The sequence below is a fragment of the Podarcis tiliguerta genome, assembly GCF_965153285.1.
Source record: "Podarcis tiliguerta genome assembly, chromosome: 7".
Taxonomy (NCBI): Eukaryota; Metazoa; Chordata; class Lepidosauria; order Squamata; family Lacertidae; genus Podarcis; species Podarcis tiliguerta.
Window position 1 is genome coordinate 87192380 of NC_139540.1, and position 15462 is coordinate 87207841.

Below are 15462 nucleotides of genomic sequence, written 5' to 3' on the forward strand. Positions count from 1 at the left end.
GGCTGTATTTCCTCTGCTGAATCATTTGCTTCAAATTCTTCAGGTTGGGCATTGTTTTCTTTATCGGAGAAGACTGAGGCAAAGAAGGCATTGAGGAGTTCAGCCCTTTCTGTGTCCCCTGTTTGCATTTCACCATCTTCTCCTCTGAGTGACCCCACTGTTTCTTTGTTCTTCCTTTTGCTACGAACATACCCATAAAATCCTTTTTTGTTGCTTTTAACCTCTCTAGCAAGCCTGAGTTCATTCTGTGCTTTAGCTTTTCTGACTTGGTGTCTACACGTGCTGGCTATTTGTTTGAATTCCTCTTTGGTGGTTTCCCCCCTTTTCCATTTTTTGTACACATCCTTTTTTAATCTTAACTCAGTTAAAAGTTCTTTAGATAGCCACCCTGGCTTCTTTAGGCACCTTCCATGTTTCCGTCTCATTGGTATTGCCTGAAGTTGTGCTTTTACTATCTCCCTCTGAACAAACTCCCAGCCATCATGAACTCCCTTTCCTTTTAGTATTACTGTCCATGGGATCTCACCCAGCACTTCCCTAAGTTTTAGGAAGTCGGCTTTCTTAAAGTCAAGAAATTGAGTCCTAGTATGCTTGGCTGCTCCTTTCTGCTGTATAGTAAACTTCAGAAGAGCATGATCACTCGCGCCTAAGGATCCTTCCACTTCTACCCCACTAACCAGGTCATCAACATTGGTTAGGACCAGATCTAAAATGGCTGTTCCTCTTGTTGCTTCTCCCACTTTCTGGACAATAAAGTTGTCTGCAAGGCCAGTGAGGAATCTGTTTGACCTTATGCTCTTGGCTGAGTTTGACATCCAACAAATATCCGGGTAATTGAAGTCCCCCATTACTACTATCTCCCTTCCTTTTGCATGCTTGGCCATCTGTTCCAGGAAGGCATCATCTTTGTCCTCCGTGTGGCTTGGGGATCTATAGTAAACTCCCACAATGAGATCACTGTTATTCTTCTCTCCCTTAATTTTGACCCAAATGCTCTCACTTTGGCTTTGAGGTTCTAAATCTTGGATCTCTTCGCAGGTATACACATCCCTGACATATAACGCCACTCCTCCTCCTTTCTTGTCTCGTCTGTTTCTCTGAAATAGATTGTATCCCTCCATTATTACATTCCAATCGTGGGACTTATCCCACCAGGTTTCAGTGATGCCTATTATGTCATATTTAGTTTGCTGTACTAAGAGCTCAAGCTTATCTTGTTTATTTCCCATGCTTTGCGCATTAGTGTACAGACATTGAAGTCCATTAATCATTCCCCCGTGTCTCTTATTTAAGGATTTTTTCCTCCCACCACTAGGTCTGCGTGCTGTTTGCTCCATTTGGTCTATGACATTTGGATGATCATCTTCCTCAATTGATAGACTCCTACCTTCAGGAGCACTGTCTCCCTCCCCCACATTAGTCAGTTTAAAGCCCTCCTGATGAGGTTTCTGAGATTTTTGGCAAAAACATTCCTCCCAACCGTTGTGAGGTGCAGCCCATCACTTGCCAGAAGTCCATCTTCAAGAAACTGCAGTCTGTGATCTAAGAATCCAAACTGTTCCTGTTTACACCATTTGCGAAGCCAGCTTCCACTATTTTCCCCTCTCTCCCTGGGCCATGTCGTTCAACTGGGAGGACAGATGAGATGACAATTTGTGCATTTAATTGCTTCAATTTCCTGCCCAGAGCCTCATAGTCTCTTTTGATCTTCTGGAGGCTATTGCTTGCAGTGTCATTGGTTCCCACATGAACCAAGAGGAAGGGGTATTTGTCAGTGGGTTTTATGATTCCTTGCAGTCGTTCAGTTACATCTTGGATCTTAGCCCCGGGGAGACAGCACACTTCCCGAGACATCTTGTCAGGCCCACAGATCACTGCTTCTGTTCCCCTCAGTAGGGAATCCCCTATCACCACTACACGCCTCCTCTTAGGTTTGGTCGGGGTTCTTCCGTGAGCTGTCCGTTCCAAGGTCGCCTGCACATTCCCTGAGGACTGACTTTGCTGCTCGTCTTCATATACCTGATCGACTGTAATGAGGGAGAGATCCTCAAATGGAGTCTGCTCTTTGTCTTCCATGCTAGGGGAGAGGACCTCAAAGCGATTGTGTATTTCTAAACAATCAGAGCGAACCCTGGGCCTCCTACTTCTTTGAGTCACGTTTCTCCATATATCTGGCTCCTGTGTTGGTGAACTAGCCTCCTTCTCAGGGGAGTCCCCTGTCTCCTCCTTGGTGGAGACGGTGTGCTCTGTTGCTTCCAAGAAGAGCTCCAGCTCTTTAATTCTTTGGAGCATAGCTGCACGTTCCTCCAGTTGCTGGACTTTGTCTTCTAAGAGGGCAATCAAAATGCAATTGCTGCAGGTAAAGCTGCCTGCAACCTTTGGCAAGATGGCAAACATTGCGCAGGAACCGCAGGCGACTGCAGCTGTTGCCTCCCCCTCCATCTTGAGAACGTGTCGTTGGGGGTGGCTACAGCGGTCCTCCATCATAAAAAGCGTGAAGACAGGACAAATAACTCCCCCCCAAAAAACCTAGGTCTCCCCCAACAAACGTTTGAGACTAGCTCCCCTAAATCTAAAAGATGGATTAAACTGCCCTGCAAGCTCTGATAAGCTCCTCCCACAGCTAATCACCTGCCTCAACAGAAACCCTGCCCCCTCTGACCTTTGCACAGGGAGAGCAGCTAATCAGCCACAAAGAAACACACACACAAGAAAACCCTTTTTGCTCCTTCTTCAGCTGCTGCCCTGCAAGCTCAAAGCCTCTGCTTCAGAATCTACTGAATGTGCTGAAAGACACAACAACTTTGGTTCAAAAAGTTTCAGAGAGCCATGCCTGCAGTTGGTTCTGGTTTTCTCTGCCCATAACCACCACACTTACATACTTGACTTTGTCTATCTGGTTATCTCTTGGAAATAGTTAATGCTTGTTCTTGGTGAGCAGGTGATTGCCAGCTTACATGTTTGGGGGGGGGGGGGGGAGAGAAACCTGCATATACAAATGCAAGTTTTCTGATATTCTGTCACCTTCTCACTTTAGTGTGACCAATTAACTATTTGTAACGTAGTTGAGAATATGGTCAAAACTGTCAGCCACATGGTAGAGCAGCTGCTTTGCATGCAGAAGATCCAAGATTCAAAGTACTTGGCAATGTGTAGAACCGTACACAGTACTTGCATTTAGAAAAGAGTGGGATACAATTCATTGGGATGTTTTCTTGTGCTCTCCAACTCATTTCAGCGGGCTTTACATAAGAGACCATCTGGTTTGATTGTGCCTATAAGAGAGCCTTGCAGGTGTGCACATATATTTTAAATGGGTAACACCTTGTTCATTTTTAAATCCCCATCCGCAACAACAAAAATTACTCTGGTTTCAAACTGTGTTTTTCAGATGGTGCCAGAAGTAAGACAGACAGGAATTAACAGCAGGACAGCCATGTCAAGAGGACTGTATCATACAGCAACAATCTTTATGGGACGCCAAATGTCAGCTGTCTCAAGCGTTGAAGATTTCAGTGTGCCGCCGAAATCTTCTGAGCTCACAAAGAGCTTTTCAATTTCTGACCCACATTCACATAGACAACCATCACAGAGCAGTTATGTGACAGACAGCTGTGTAGTACGAACTAATAGTGATCTACAGCGCTCAAATAAGTCTGACAAAATAGATGGAAAGACATATCTGCTGATGGGCAAGGAAACGCCAGTCACATCCAGTGTATCATATGAGAATGAAAGAACTTGCTGTTTAACAGTAGAAAGCAAGACAAATAATTGCAGTAGTAATTTTGTGGAAAGCAAAATGTCTCCTGAACCTAACTCCCTGTTACATGGAAGATTAAGTCCAGAGAACAGAACCACCGATTTAAAAAGTGACAGTTCCTACAAATCGTTTGAAGAAATACTGACACATGAGTACTCTGTACGAAATGAACAAGGATCTAAACGGCCGATCTTATTGGTGTGTCGCCCTGAGCAGCTTGTTTCTGGAAATGAGCACTCGAGAGCAAAATTCCCAGGTATAGTGATGATGTGTGTAATGGAAATAGCTCTCCTCCTGCCTAGTTGGATTTTTACAATGGTATCCATCACTGCATTATCTGCAGATGCAAAGGAACTGCATTTTTATATACTAACAATGGCGGGGATGCATTGAGGGCTATCTATTGCTTGCATTAAGTTTTGTTTACTGCCTGAGCTACTATAGTGAGAGTCCATGCAAGAGACCTATGTCCTTTATTTACTTTTTGGGTGCAGCTTTCTAGATCTCTTTCATGTTCTTGAATAGAAATATTTGTCCTGTTGTCTTCATTACTTTCTGAGGAACACAGTACTGTAGTGGAAAAGAATTTAACTTGACAGTCCTTTAAAGGGGCATTCAGCAGGAGTACACAGTTACCTGGCCTCTCTAAGCACCCAGTTCCACTGCTGTTGATCTTGCTGTTCAGGAATGGAAGTCAGACTTGTTTTTGTCTGTCTGCTTATTCCATGATTTTTAAATTGGATTTTCATTGAACTTTTCAGTGCTATAACTGATTTCTCTCTCTCTGTTGGTTCTTGATTGTATTTTCTTCTTCATTAGTTTCTGTGGTAGAGATATCTAGCTTCAATTCTGAATACGTATTCCTCGTTATTTGTTCATATTTATAGCCTGTCTTTTTTGAAAGAAAAACTCAAAGTGGCTAACATAAGAAGTATAAAGTATACAAGAGGCCTTGTGGTCTTATTCGATTGTTCTATAGGAAAACTAATCATTGGTGAAATATGCTGGTGGAATTGACTCCAGCAGACAAACAGAAGACAATCTCCTTTGGTCTCTACTTTTCCATTGATTGAGTTTTTCAGTACAGTTTTTAAAAATTGTATATATTTCTAAAACTTTCTTCTTTAGACAGACTGTGAGATGGTTTGTTTTTATCATTTACTTTTGTACTTGGTGATGAAGATTTTTAATGGCCTTGACATTACAGTATATTTATGTATTTTACTATATATTGCTTTCAACCTTTCCTTTTTTGAAAACACAGGATTTAACATTTTTTAAGTAGCCAGTTATGACCTATGTTTGGGGATGTATTTTTAACTGAAAGATATATACAACTATTATCAAATTTGAATTAATATTTTCATTGTAATTTATCTTTATTTGTAATATTTTTAATGTTAAGCTTCTGTTACAGTTCCTGAGGATAGTCTGATGCTGGACAAAAATGCACAGGAGAAAGAAGGTGGAAGTTCAGGTGGAAGTAGTGACCTTACTGTTTCTTTCAGTGAAGAGGATGAAGAAGGGAAACCATTAAAACTACAGGATTTAGGCTGCAGCACACCATATAATGAGGAAGAACATCCATGTTCACAAGCATTATGTCATTATAGCTCAAGTGGAGGCTCATCTGCTAGTCTCACAATAAGGTAAAACCAAGCCATTGATTTCTTCATTCCTTTCAGTTGAAACACCATTTGGAACATTTTTTCTAATGATATTTTAGCGCAGGTGTGCACGACATCATTGGAAGGTTTTGCCACTTTGCCTTCTTTCTCACTGATCCTCAAGCTGTTTAACCTCCCCCTAAACCTTGTTCACTTCCAGCAATAAAACTGTGCTTGATGTCACAGTTTTACGCTTCCAGCAAACATGGTACTATTGAGAGAAAGTGATCTGTTGTTTCACTGCCCCTTGTGGCAAGTCATTCAAGGTTGCAGAGATGTGGCTGAAACTATTATGTTACCCTTTTTTGGGCAACAGACAGATTCTCTCCTTTTGGTTTGGGTCTCCAAGTAGCTGCAAGCTTTCTTGCTTAGTTCTGGTCACTCTACATGCCTTTTCCATCCTGCCTAGTCCCCCTGCAAGTGTTACCACAATATAACTGTCTGAACTCTGTCTTGTTTCTTCTTAAGCAACCAGAAATGCTCATTTTCTGAGTAAGTGCTAAAACTGAGGAATTTCCAATGGTATTTGTGATGCATCGTAGTCTTTGTGCGGTTCTATTTGTGCACGGGCAGCGCAACGTTACACAGGAGGAGCATGGCGATTTAAGTAATATCCTCCGTCTGCACCTTTAACTTCAACAAAACATCACGCCTTGCGCTCCTCCTGTGTAATGTTGCTCCGTCCACACACAAATGGAGCCGCATGAAGACACCACACGGCAAAAACGGACTTCCTACAGCCTCCCTCCCAGCTGTAGGGGGGGCAGAGTGGGAGGAGGCAAGCAGAATACTGTACGCAGGCTCCACGGGAAAGGCGAGAAGTGGTAAAAGTAATTGGAAAAAAAGCTTCACCACTCTTCCCCCCCCCCCCCAGCTCATATCTGCACCCCCCCCCCAAAGCTCAGCGATTGCCGGCAAAGGAACAGCTGATAGGTGGCCTGTTAGACGCGTGGGGCTGTTAGCCTCTGGGCAATCTTCCCCTCCTAAAATTTCAACAAGTCAGGGCAATTTCCCCCCCATTTTCTTAATTTGGGGTTCCCCAAAAATAGGGGGCATCCTATACATGGGGGCGTCCAATACATGGAAATATATGGTAAATGTAATTAGTCATCTTTACACACAGCATAATTTTGTACCTTATTTGAAAATAACCTCTTTGTGAAGAAAACGACATAATCAGCCTTTATTGTAAGTGAAGATTCTGTGTTTAGTTCAAGTGGTATGTTGCTACAGATAATGGATTCACTTTGTATTTTAGACCTAGACTAGCTCCCCTTCCCCAAAAAATAAATAAAATGATTTTAAGCTTTATTCACAGCACATTTCTTTTATGTTTCACCATTTGTTTTAGTACATAACAGTACATCCAGATTTCCAACCTTCCCCAATCACAAATTGAAGTTTTGTGCTCTGAGCTTCCTACAAGATGTCTAAATAGTGCCGTCTGGTAGTTATCAATCTGTTTCTATTATTGATACTTCAGGTCTCCACCATCCACCATAAGAAATCAGAAAGAAATTTGATAGTTCAGGGAGTTGTGAAATTTGCTACATGTCAGTATTGTCAAACTCTTAAATGAAAGTCTTGCCCAGCACTTTGCCAGTTCCCATAACTAACCTGTGCTTCATTTAGAGCCTTAAAAACTTCAGCCTCTCGGATTTAGCACTTAGGAAGATAATGAGTATTTCAAGCTCATGTTTAAGAAGGAACAAGGCAGAGACCTTTTGCTTGTGCTGCTTCAGCTGCATTCAAGAGGACTTAGCACAGATGGATTGTGCATTACAAAATGTAACACATAATTCAAGCTGTCAGCTTAATCAGACTGTTTCCAGGAAGCAACCTGTAAAAGAGAAAGACCCCTTGTTTGCTGACCCCTGATCCATAGCCTGCTGCATCATGTCATCCATTTTGCTTTTCTTTATTTATGTGTCCCTTCCTTCCCCTCCTTTTTATTAATGTATTCCCTTCAAGTGGCACCCTGGAAAGACCACCCAGGGGGAGGAGCACAATAGGGAGCGAGCGAGCTGAAATAGAGATTTTGTAAGACTTCAGCGCAATGAAAAGCCCCGTTGAACTGCCTGTGTGTTCTCACTGCCTCAATGTGTGTTAGGTCTAAACTTGAAAACGTCACTCCCGCACCATCTTCATTTTCCACTGTTCTTAGTCACTGTTGTGGAATTGCATTGCAGTAGAGTTTAGCAATTTGGGAGAATATTTTACAATTTCATGTGTGTAATTTGCAATATATATTAAAGTTATAGATTTTTCAAAAACCTTGATAAGGCTAATGAATGTTGCTGCTGCTGTTCTTGAACAGTTTATAGGCTAGCTGTGTGTTTTGCTTTGTGGAGTTCTGCTGTTGAATGTGGAAACAAAACAGGCAGTCTGAAATAAAAACCTGAATAGCTATTTACACCTCTGTAAAAGGATTAGCAATTCCCCATTGTTAAAAAGCTTAAACTTCAATTTGCATCATTATAGAGGTATCACTTACTCCAATCTCTCCAGTAATATTTTATACCTGTAGGGAACCACTAGCTTTGTCCATTTATATAGGTGTAAGATTTATAAAAATACAATCATGCTTGGGTACTGTTAAATTAGAAAGGGCTAAATGCTAAGTTGTTTGAGCTATCATTTGCAGCTCACTGCCTCATTGTTAAAACGTACATTTGAGATGTATTCAGTGCCTGATCTGAACATGAGGTAAGTTTTCTATTTTTAAAGAAGACAAAGCAATACACTAATGTATTATATAGCTCTGGAGGTTAGGACTCAAATCAATGGCTTCAAGATACAAGAAAGGAGATTCTGACTTAAACCTCAGGAAAACTGTTCGAGCTGTTCGACAGTGTAACCTTCTCCCTTGGGAGATTGAGAGCTCTCCTTCCTTGGAGGTTTTTAAGCAGAGGTTGGATGGCCATCTGCCATGGATGCTTTAATTGAGATTCCTGCATTGCAGGGGGTTGGGCTAGATGACCCTTGGGGTCCCTTCCTACTCTACACTTCTAATATTCTAAAAGGGTCACAATTTCTAATAATAAAATCAGGACAGTGTTTGCTGTCAGATACAGAAACCTGAGGGCTGATGGGAATTGTAGTCTAAATCATCTCAAGGTTCAGGAAGACTGCTTTAATGTCTAGGTCCTGTTTGTGGGCGTCCCACAGGCATTTTGTTGCCTACTAGGAAAACAGGATCCTGCCCTAGATCAACTTTTGGTCTGATCCAGTATGGCTGCCTTATGTTCTTAGGTGGGGATACCCAGTGTGCATGATGACATCTTGACGCTGTGTCTCTGCCTGTGCTCTGCTTCATGGGCTGGAAGCTCACAACGTGATAATGCCCTGTAGTTTAGAAACAAGAGCTGGGCCAGTCCTCATGCACACATGAATCTAAAGGTACTATAGAAGATTGGGGTGTGTGCTAGAAATGAAGTGATCCATTCCAACTTTCCTGCTCTTTATCAAAAGTGCTAGCTCCATTCAAAAATATGAATATATGGAAGATAGAATAGTTATCCCATTGTCATTTTATACAACACATTCATTACCATGAGCACACAGTGCATATTGTAATTATTATTTTTTAAAGTGTTCATATTGTTTCATGAAGTTTTCAAAATCTTTTTATTTATGTGAAAAATTAGATATGACAGATTTGTGTACACCCCATTCATGTATAAAGTGGAAAATGGAGACTGTTCTGTTTTATTATACCAAAGGAGGAGGAGGAAGATTCACCTGATTTTAAGTGGAAGATCCCACCTTCTTCTTTATATGCAAATACGTCATACACATGAATAAGCAAATATGACTCCCTCCCCATGTACAGTTGTGTGCCCATTTTGGTTTTATATGTGAATATTTTAATAGGTTATAATAGCATTTGTTTATTTCTGCAGAAAATCTTTGACATTTGAAGGATTTGCTCATGTCTTGACATTCATAGAGCAGTTTGTGGCCACAGCAGATCAGGAACACCTGATGTTATACCAGAGGAAAGCTGTGAATACAGTAGAGCTGGAGACCCTTATAAGGTTCAAATATTATTTTCTTTTAATTGGGAGACAGTAATAGTGTTTGTCTATGTATCAAATCAAATCTTTATTACGGTCATAGACCAGCACAAGTAGGGCAGGGTACAATCATTTAAAAATCTGTAAAACGTTTTGGAAAGCTGAAATTATTAAAACAGAAGGTATATATATTAAAACTATAAGAAGCTAAAAGAAGGGTTAGGAGCATTAATCGGCTGTGGAAGAGCATACAAGGTTAGTATATAAAAGGCTATGGCTATCAATTTACAAAGCACTCCAATATGAGTGTTCATTAAATCTAGTTTGTGGCACAGGTCATCATTCAACAAATTTTGAGCACTGCTATGCAGAACCTGGCAACATTGTTTGTTGTAGCAGGGTTGATACCTGAAAGCAGCATGGAGGTATAGAATTGCCCTGTGCACCCTGGGTCCTTATGGGGAGATGAGTGGGTAGATGAGGCTAATACGAATGTCTCTGTAATACAGGCACTGGAGAAGCACATGCTCTATTGTTTCTGATTGTCCAGAATCACAGGGGCATTGTCTCTCGGAGTAAGCAATCTTCCTGGCATGACATCGTGCCAGGGTAAAGGCCCTCCGATGCTTAGGGACTTTAGTTAGATATGCCATGGGGGAGGCAGAGTATCTGATGGATTCATTGGCAATAAAAGTTGGGGTACTGGCTAGATCCAATTGGCTGTGTGTCTACTGCACATTGTTTAATGAGTGCTTTGGCCTGATCATATCCCATGCTGGGTAGAAGACCTGGAGAGAAGCCCAGGGATGAGATTTTAGTTGCCACTGCCTGTTTCCATGTGGATTGAAAATCATCACTCATAGTTGGTGGGGCAAGGCCAAGGGGAAATAGAGATAGTCTGAGCCAATAGTTGAGTATAGTCACCCACACTCTAGCCTCCACTTTTGTGAAGCTTGTCTAGTCTCAGAGTGACATTAAAGACACATTTTGGGACTTGAAGGACTGATCTTAGAAATTTGGATTGTACAGGTTCTAGTGTAGTGAGAGCCACTGTGGTGTAGTGGTTAAGAGCAGTGGACTCGTAATCTGGTGAACTGGTTTGATTCCCCGCTCCTCCACATGCAGCTGCTGGGTGAACTTGGGCTTGTCACACTTCTCTGAAGTCTCTCAGCCCCACTCAACCTCAGAGTGTTTGTTGTGGGGGAGGAAGGGAAAGGAGATTGTGAGCCGCTTTGAGACTCCTTAGGGTAGTGCTGAAGCGGGATATCAAATCCAAACTCTCTTCTAGTCGTACAAAATTGGAGAAGGGGCCCAGCCGGGCACCATAGAGAAGTTGTGCTATTGGCTTGGCTTCAAATAATTTGAGTGTTGCAGGTATATAGTGGCCACCTCTTGTTTTAAAAAAATTAAGGATTGAAGATGCGCTCCTCTGAGCAATAACAGCAACATAGTCTCCATGAGCTTTCCTACTGCCAGCAGAATGAAAAACTACCCCCAGATATTTGAAACAGGAGACCTGCTCAATCTTATAGCCATCTATGCTCCAGGAGTGGCTCATAGGCCTTTTGGCAAATGCCATTATTTTCGTTTTCTGATAGTTGAGTTCTAGCTGGTCCTCCTTGCAATACTGTGTTAGTGCTCTCAGTGCTCTTTTGAGGCCAATAGGTGTTCTTGAAAATATTGCTGCATTGTCTGCATAGAGCAGAACAGGGATGTGTCTTCCAGCAAGTTTTGGGAAGTGAAAGTTTGTGCTATGGAGGTGGCTTACCATTGAGTTGATGTAGAAATTAAATAAGAGTGGGGGCCATATGCAGCCTTGCTTGACACCTTTCTTGGTTCCAGTGGCATTGGTGAGATGGCCCCAGGGGTTACATTTTACATTAAGTGAGGTCCCTTCATGTAGCATACAAATTAGATGGAGTAGACGTCTATTGAGGTGGCCTCCAGTTTTTTCCACAGTTTAGCTCTGGGTGTGGAATCAAATGCTGCTTTGAAATCTATAAAAGCAGCATAAAGGGAGGTTGTGTTGTGGGAGGAGTACTTCTCAATGAGATGATGGAGGCATTGGTCAATAGTGGATCAGCCTTCCCTAAAGCCAGCTTGCTCCTCTCAAAGTATATTTTCTTGTTCCATCCAGTTGTGGAATTTCCATTGTTAGGTGTCTTGTGTAAAGTTTGCTACCCCAATGTGGGGTAATGGTTAAGAGCGGTAGTCTCGTAATCTGGGGAACTGGGTTCGCGTCTCCACTTCTCCACATGCAGCTGCTGGGTGACCTTGGGCCAGTCACACTTCTTTGAAGTCTCTCAGCCCCACTCACCTCACAGAGTGTTTGTTGTGATGGAGGAAAGGAAAGGAGAATGTTAGCTGCTTTGAGACTCCTGAAGGGGAGTGGAAGGAGGGATATCAAATCCAAACTCTTCTTCTTCTTCTAATCGGTCTGTAGTTTGCAGTATCATCCCTTTTTCCTTTTTTATATATGGGGGCAATGATTTTATATATGGGGGCAATGATTACAAGCTCCCAGTCCTTGGGGGCTCGGCCATGGGTGTCAATGCAGGTGAAGAGTGAGGCCAGAATAGAGGCCCAGAAGTCCATATTGTTTTTAATGGCCTCTTGAGGAATTAGGTCTTCCCCTGGGGCCTTCTCCAGTCTTAGCTGAGCTACCAGGTTGTTAATCTCTCGTTACCATCACTGGTGCCCACATAGGCAGATTCTCTATAGTTGACTAGAGTCTCCACTTTTAGCAGAGGTGTCCAAGTAGAGTTCCTGAAAGCGAGCCTCCCAGGTCCCTGGGGGGATGTGACAGTCCACCATGGTTGGGCCATTGCTTTGTGGGCTGGATGTAATATGCCAAAATGTGGCTGAATCATTGGATTTGGCTGCCGGGATAAGTCGTGTCCAGGTGTTCTTCATGGCATCCCTTTTCTTTTGTGCCAGCAGATGCTTATAGTATCTCTTCTGCTGGAGGAGGTCCAATGCAGCTGTTGGTTTGCTCTTGGATACATAAGCCTTGTAAGTGGCAGCAAGAACTTTTCTGGCATTAACACAGTCCTTGTCAAATCATGTCTTGGAGTGGTGCTGTTGTTGTCTCAAGCGTGTGCTATTATTCCAGATTAGGAACTATAAGGGTGTTATAGTTCTCCAAGAGTGCATCAGGAGAGACAGCAGATATCAGGGCACTGCAGGCGATCTGAGGCCAGTAGTTCAGTTATCATTTGGCTTAGATGAGGAGTCCACTTGGGTCGATGGTAAGTTCTTCCTGCTGGCATTAGGAAGGACTGGTAGCAGTCCTCAGTATGTACAGGTATCTCTTGAGTGAAGGCTTTTAGCTGAAGGAGAATTGGGAAGTGATCACTGCCAAATTTAGGCATAACTTCTAGGGTCTTAACATAAGGAAGGAGGTCCCTAGAAACAGTTATATAGTCCATAGCACTCATTCCGGAGCCAGATAGGTAGGTGAATTCAGCTGGGTAGTCGCTTTCAAGGGCACCATTTAAAATGTAGATGTTTAGCCTAAATGCTGTTTGAGCCAAGCAGAGGCCTGCAAAGTTTGATTTCTGATCTTTTGAGCAGCGGGTGAGGAGGAATCCATCGGCTTCACGGCTGAGAGGAGGACATTTGTGCTGTTCATAGAGAATGTGGCCATTAGGGCCCAATCTGGTGCTGAGGTCCCCTCCCAGAACTACAAATGCATTTGGGTTGAGCAGGATAAGGTCACTGATTTAGTTTCCAGTTCAGTCCACGAGACTCTGATCTGTTGTCTGTGTAGTTTGCTTGTTTTGGTAACTGTGGTTGAATTTAATAAGTAGGAAAGGTTTCCTTGGGTGGCTCTCAGCCTGGTCAAGTCTGCAGAGAAGAAGAATGTAAAGGTGGAAACTCTTAACAATGATATTTGCTTTGTGCGCTAAGCATGCTCTTTTGGGGAGCAGCCACGTAGCTCTTGTAGGGAGAAGGGAGGCCATCACAAAGTTGGCAGCAGCCATGTATGTTGGGGTACATATAAAAGAGAATTAAGTCCTTGGAACTTTATACACAGCTGTTTCAGAGTGTGCAAAGTGGCTTTGTTTGGTTTTCTTTTTGTTTGTTGTTTGGGGGTGGGTAAGAGTCTTTGTTGTTGTTTTTAAGCTGGAGCAGGGTGGGGGTGGGGACTGTGTGTGGCACCCCCACCCTGCCCCCCAGTTGTGGGGCCTGAGGCATATTGAGTGACATTTACTATTTAAGATGAGCAATACAACTAAATGTTCTCTTCCTCTCTTCTTCCCTTGATTCTTTGGCTACTGGCAGTGTCACTTTCCATGCAGAGTTCTTTTGGAGTTTGCTCCCTGAGGGGTGTGAGCAAAACAAAACAAGCATTAATGCATCTGAATCTGAAAAAAGAATTTACAGGACTGTTTTTGCAGAGGGGACACACCCAGCTCTAACCCTTATTCTTCATGTGCCTGCTAGCCAGCAATGTGGACTGTGTTTTTCCCACATGCATGACTTAGTCCAGGGGTAGTCAACCTTTTTATACTTACCACGCACTAATGCATCTTTCTTGATGGTAAAATTTCCTTATTGCCCACTAGGCCTCAATGGAAGGAGGACTGTGCCGTAGAACTCCCTACCGCCCACCTAGGATCTTGAAACGCCCACTAGTGGGCAGTAGGGACCAGGTTGATAACCCCTGGCTTAGTCAGTAGCAAAAAGGAACATTGGACCTCCCTGAGTTCTTCCTCCTGATCACTCCAGAAGCCAGGGCATATACCTGTTGCGCCCTGCGTGTGAGAGAGTGTCTCTCCCACCGGTTCAGGATGGAATACGGCTTCACACTGATGCTGGGACCACTGTTCGCTGGGCTGGGAACTGGGTCTGCTCTGATTCTCTGCCTTCTTGGCCCTAAAACCACTGCCTAAAGAGATGAGAGGAACTATTCCCAATCTGCTTTTTTCTTCTTTGGATCACCTTATTTTTATCCTCCTCAAGAGCCTTGCCAAATAGCCTGCCCCCTTTTAAATGGAGTGGACGGCAGATTAATCTTGGATTAATCCAGCCAGGAACCTGGGAGTAAACTGCAAAGAGTCTTAAACCAACATCCACTATAAAGGCATCAGTCTCAGTTAGCTTCTTAATATCCTGTTTGATCTTAAGATTGGTTTTGGGACCTCTCTGTGTAGTTTCTTCATCTAAAGGAGAGAAGGCCTGACAAATATTAAAATAAAAGCTGCAGTCCTGACAGCTGGAGCAAATGCCTCATAGGACTTAAGCAAAATGTATCACTTTTACGGTGTTTTAAAACCTCATTTCCACTACTGGATACTACTGTCCCAGACACTACTACTGCCACAGGAGCTTTCTTCAGGTTTTTCTTGGGCAGCATGTAGGATTTCATTGAAATGGTCTCACTTGGCTTGGATGACTTTGAGTTCAGCTCACTCACCGTCTGCAATATGCCCTCAGGAGGGGAACAGTCCTGCCACTCTGAGTATACTTCCCCACTCCCCCAGTTTGTGGCACTAATAGTTCTAAGCCCTAGCAATGCCTCTCTGAATGGTCCTCAGAACAGTCCTGAAAGAGAACTGGGTATCCCCTGTGTGAGGGTCCAAAGACATACTCTCATAACTAGACTCTTCCCATAAGTCTCAGGCTTTGCTTATGTGTTGATTAGAGAACAGTAAAAGGGCAGAGCTATAAGGAGAAAGGACATAAGATGAGGGAGAAGTGAACAAATTGAGAAAAATAACAAGGGGGGGGGATCAACTATAGAACAGCATTGCCTGAGTCTGTTGATGAGGCTGGACAGAAACAGGGAGATGGATGCTGTCCCAAACAGGGATAACAGTTGTCTGATTTGTATAGGTTCTGCCTTCTGGAGTAAGTGGGAGGAACAACCCAGACACCCATGGGAAAATTATTCTCTGATATTACTAGAAGCTGAAACTACCTTTTGCAAACACTCTTGGCTCAATAAAATACTTAAGGAAGGCTAAATGTAGTCCCTGATTCATGTGTCTTCTAGCCTAAAGAGAGAACTAAA

General features: G+C 43.0%; 1 protein-coding gene across 10 annotated transcripts in view; it reads left to right on the plus strand.

Annotated features, from left to right (window-relative positions):
* Positions 1-15462, plus strand: part of KIZ (kizuna centrosomal protein) — a 70066-nt gene that overhangs the window by 21853 nt on the left and 32751 nt on the right. For 5 of the 10 annotated variants that reach the window (XM_083448684.1, XM_083448685.1, XM_083448678.1 and 2 more), the window contains 3 exons: positions 3392-4019; positions 5181-5412; positions 9333-9467. In XM_083448684.1, the coding sequence (XP_083304810.1) occupies positions 3392-4019; positions 5181-5412; positions 9333-9467 (995 nt within the window). Of the gene's footprint in view, positions 1-3391; positions 4020-5168; positions 5413-9332; positions 9468-15462 lie in introns of all 10 variants that reach the window. The other 5 variants (XM_083448676.1, XM_083448679.1, XM_083448681.1 and 2 more) reach the window with 1 other exon arrangement.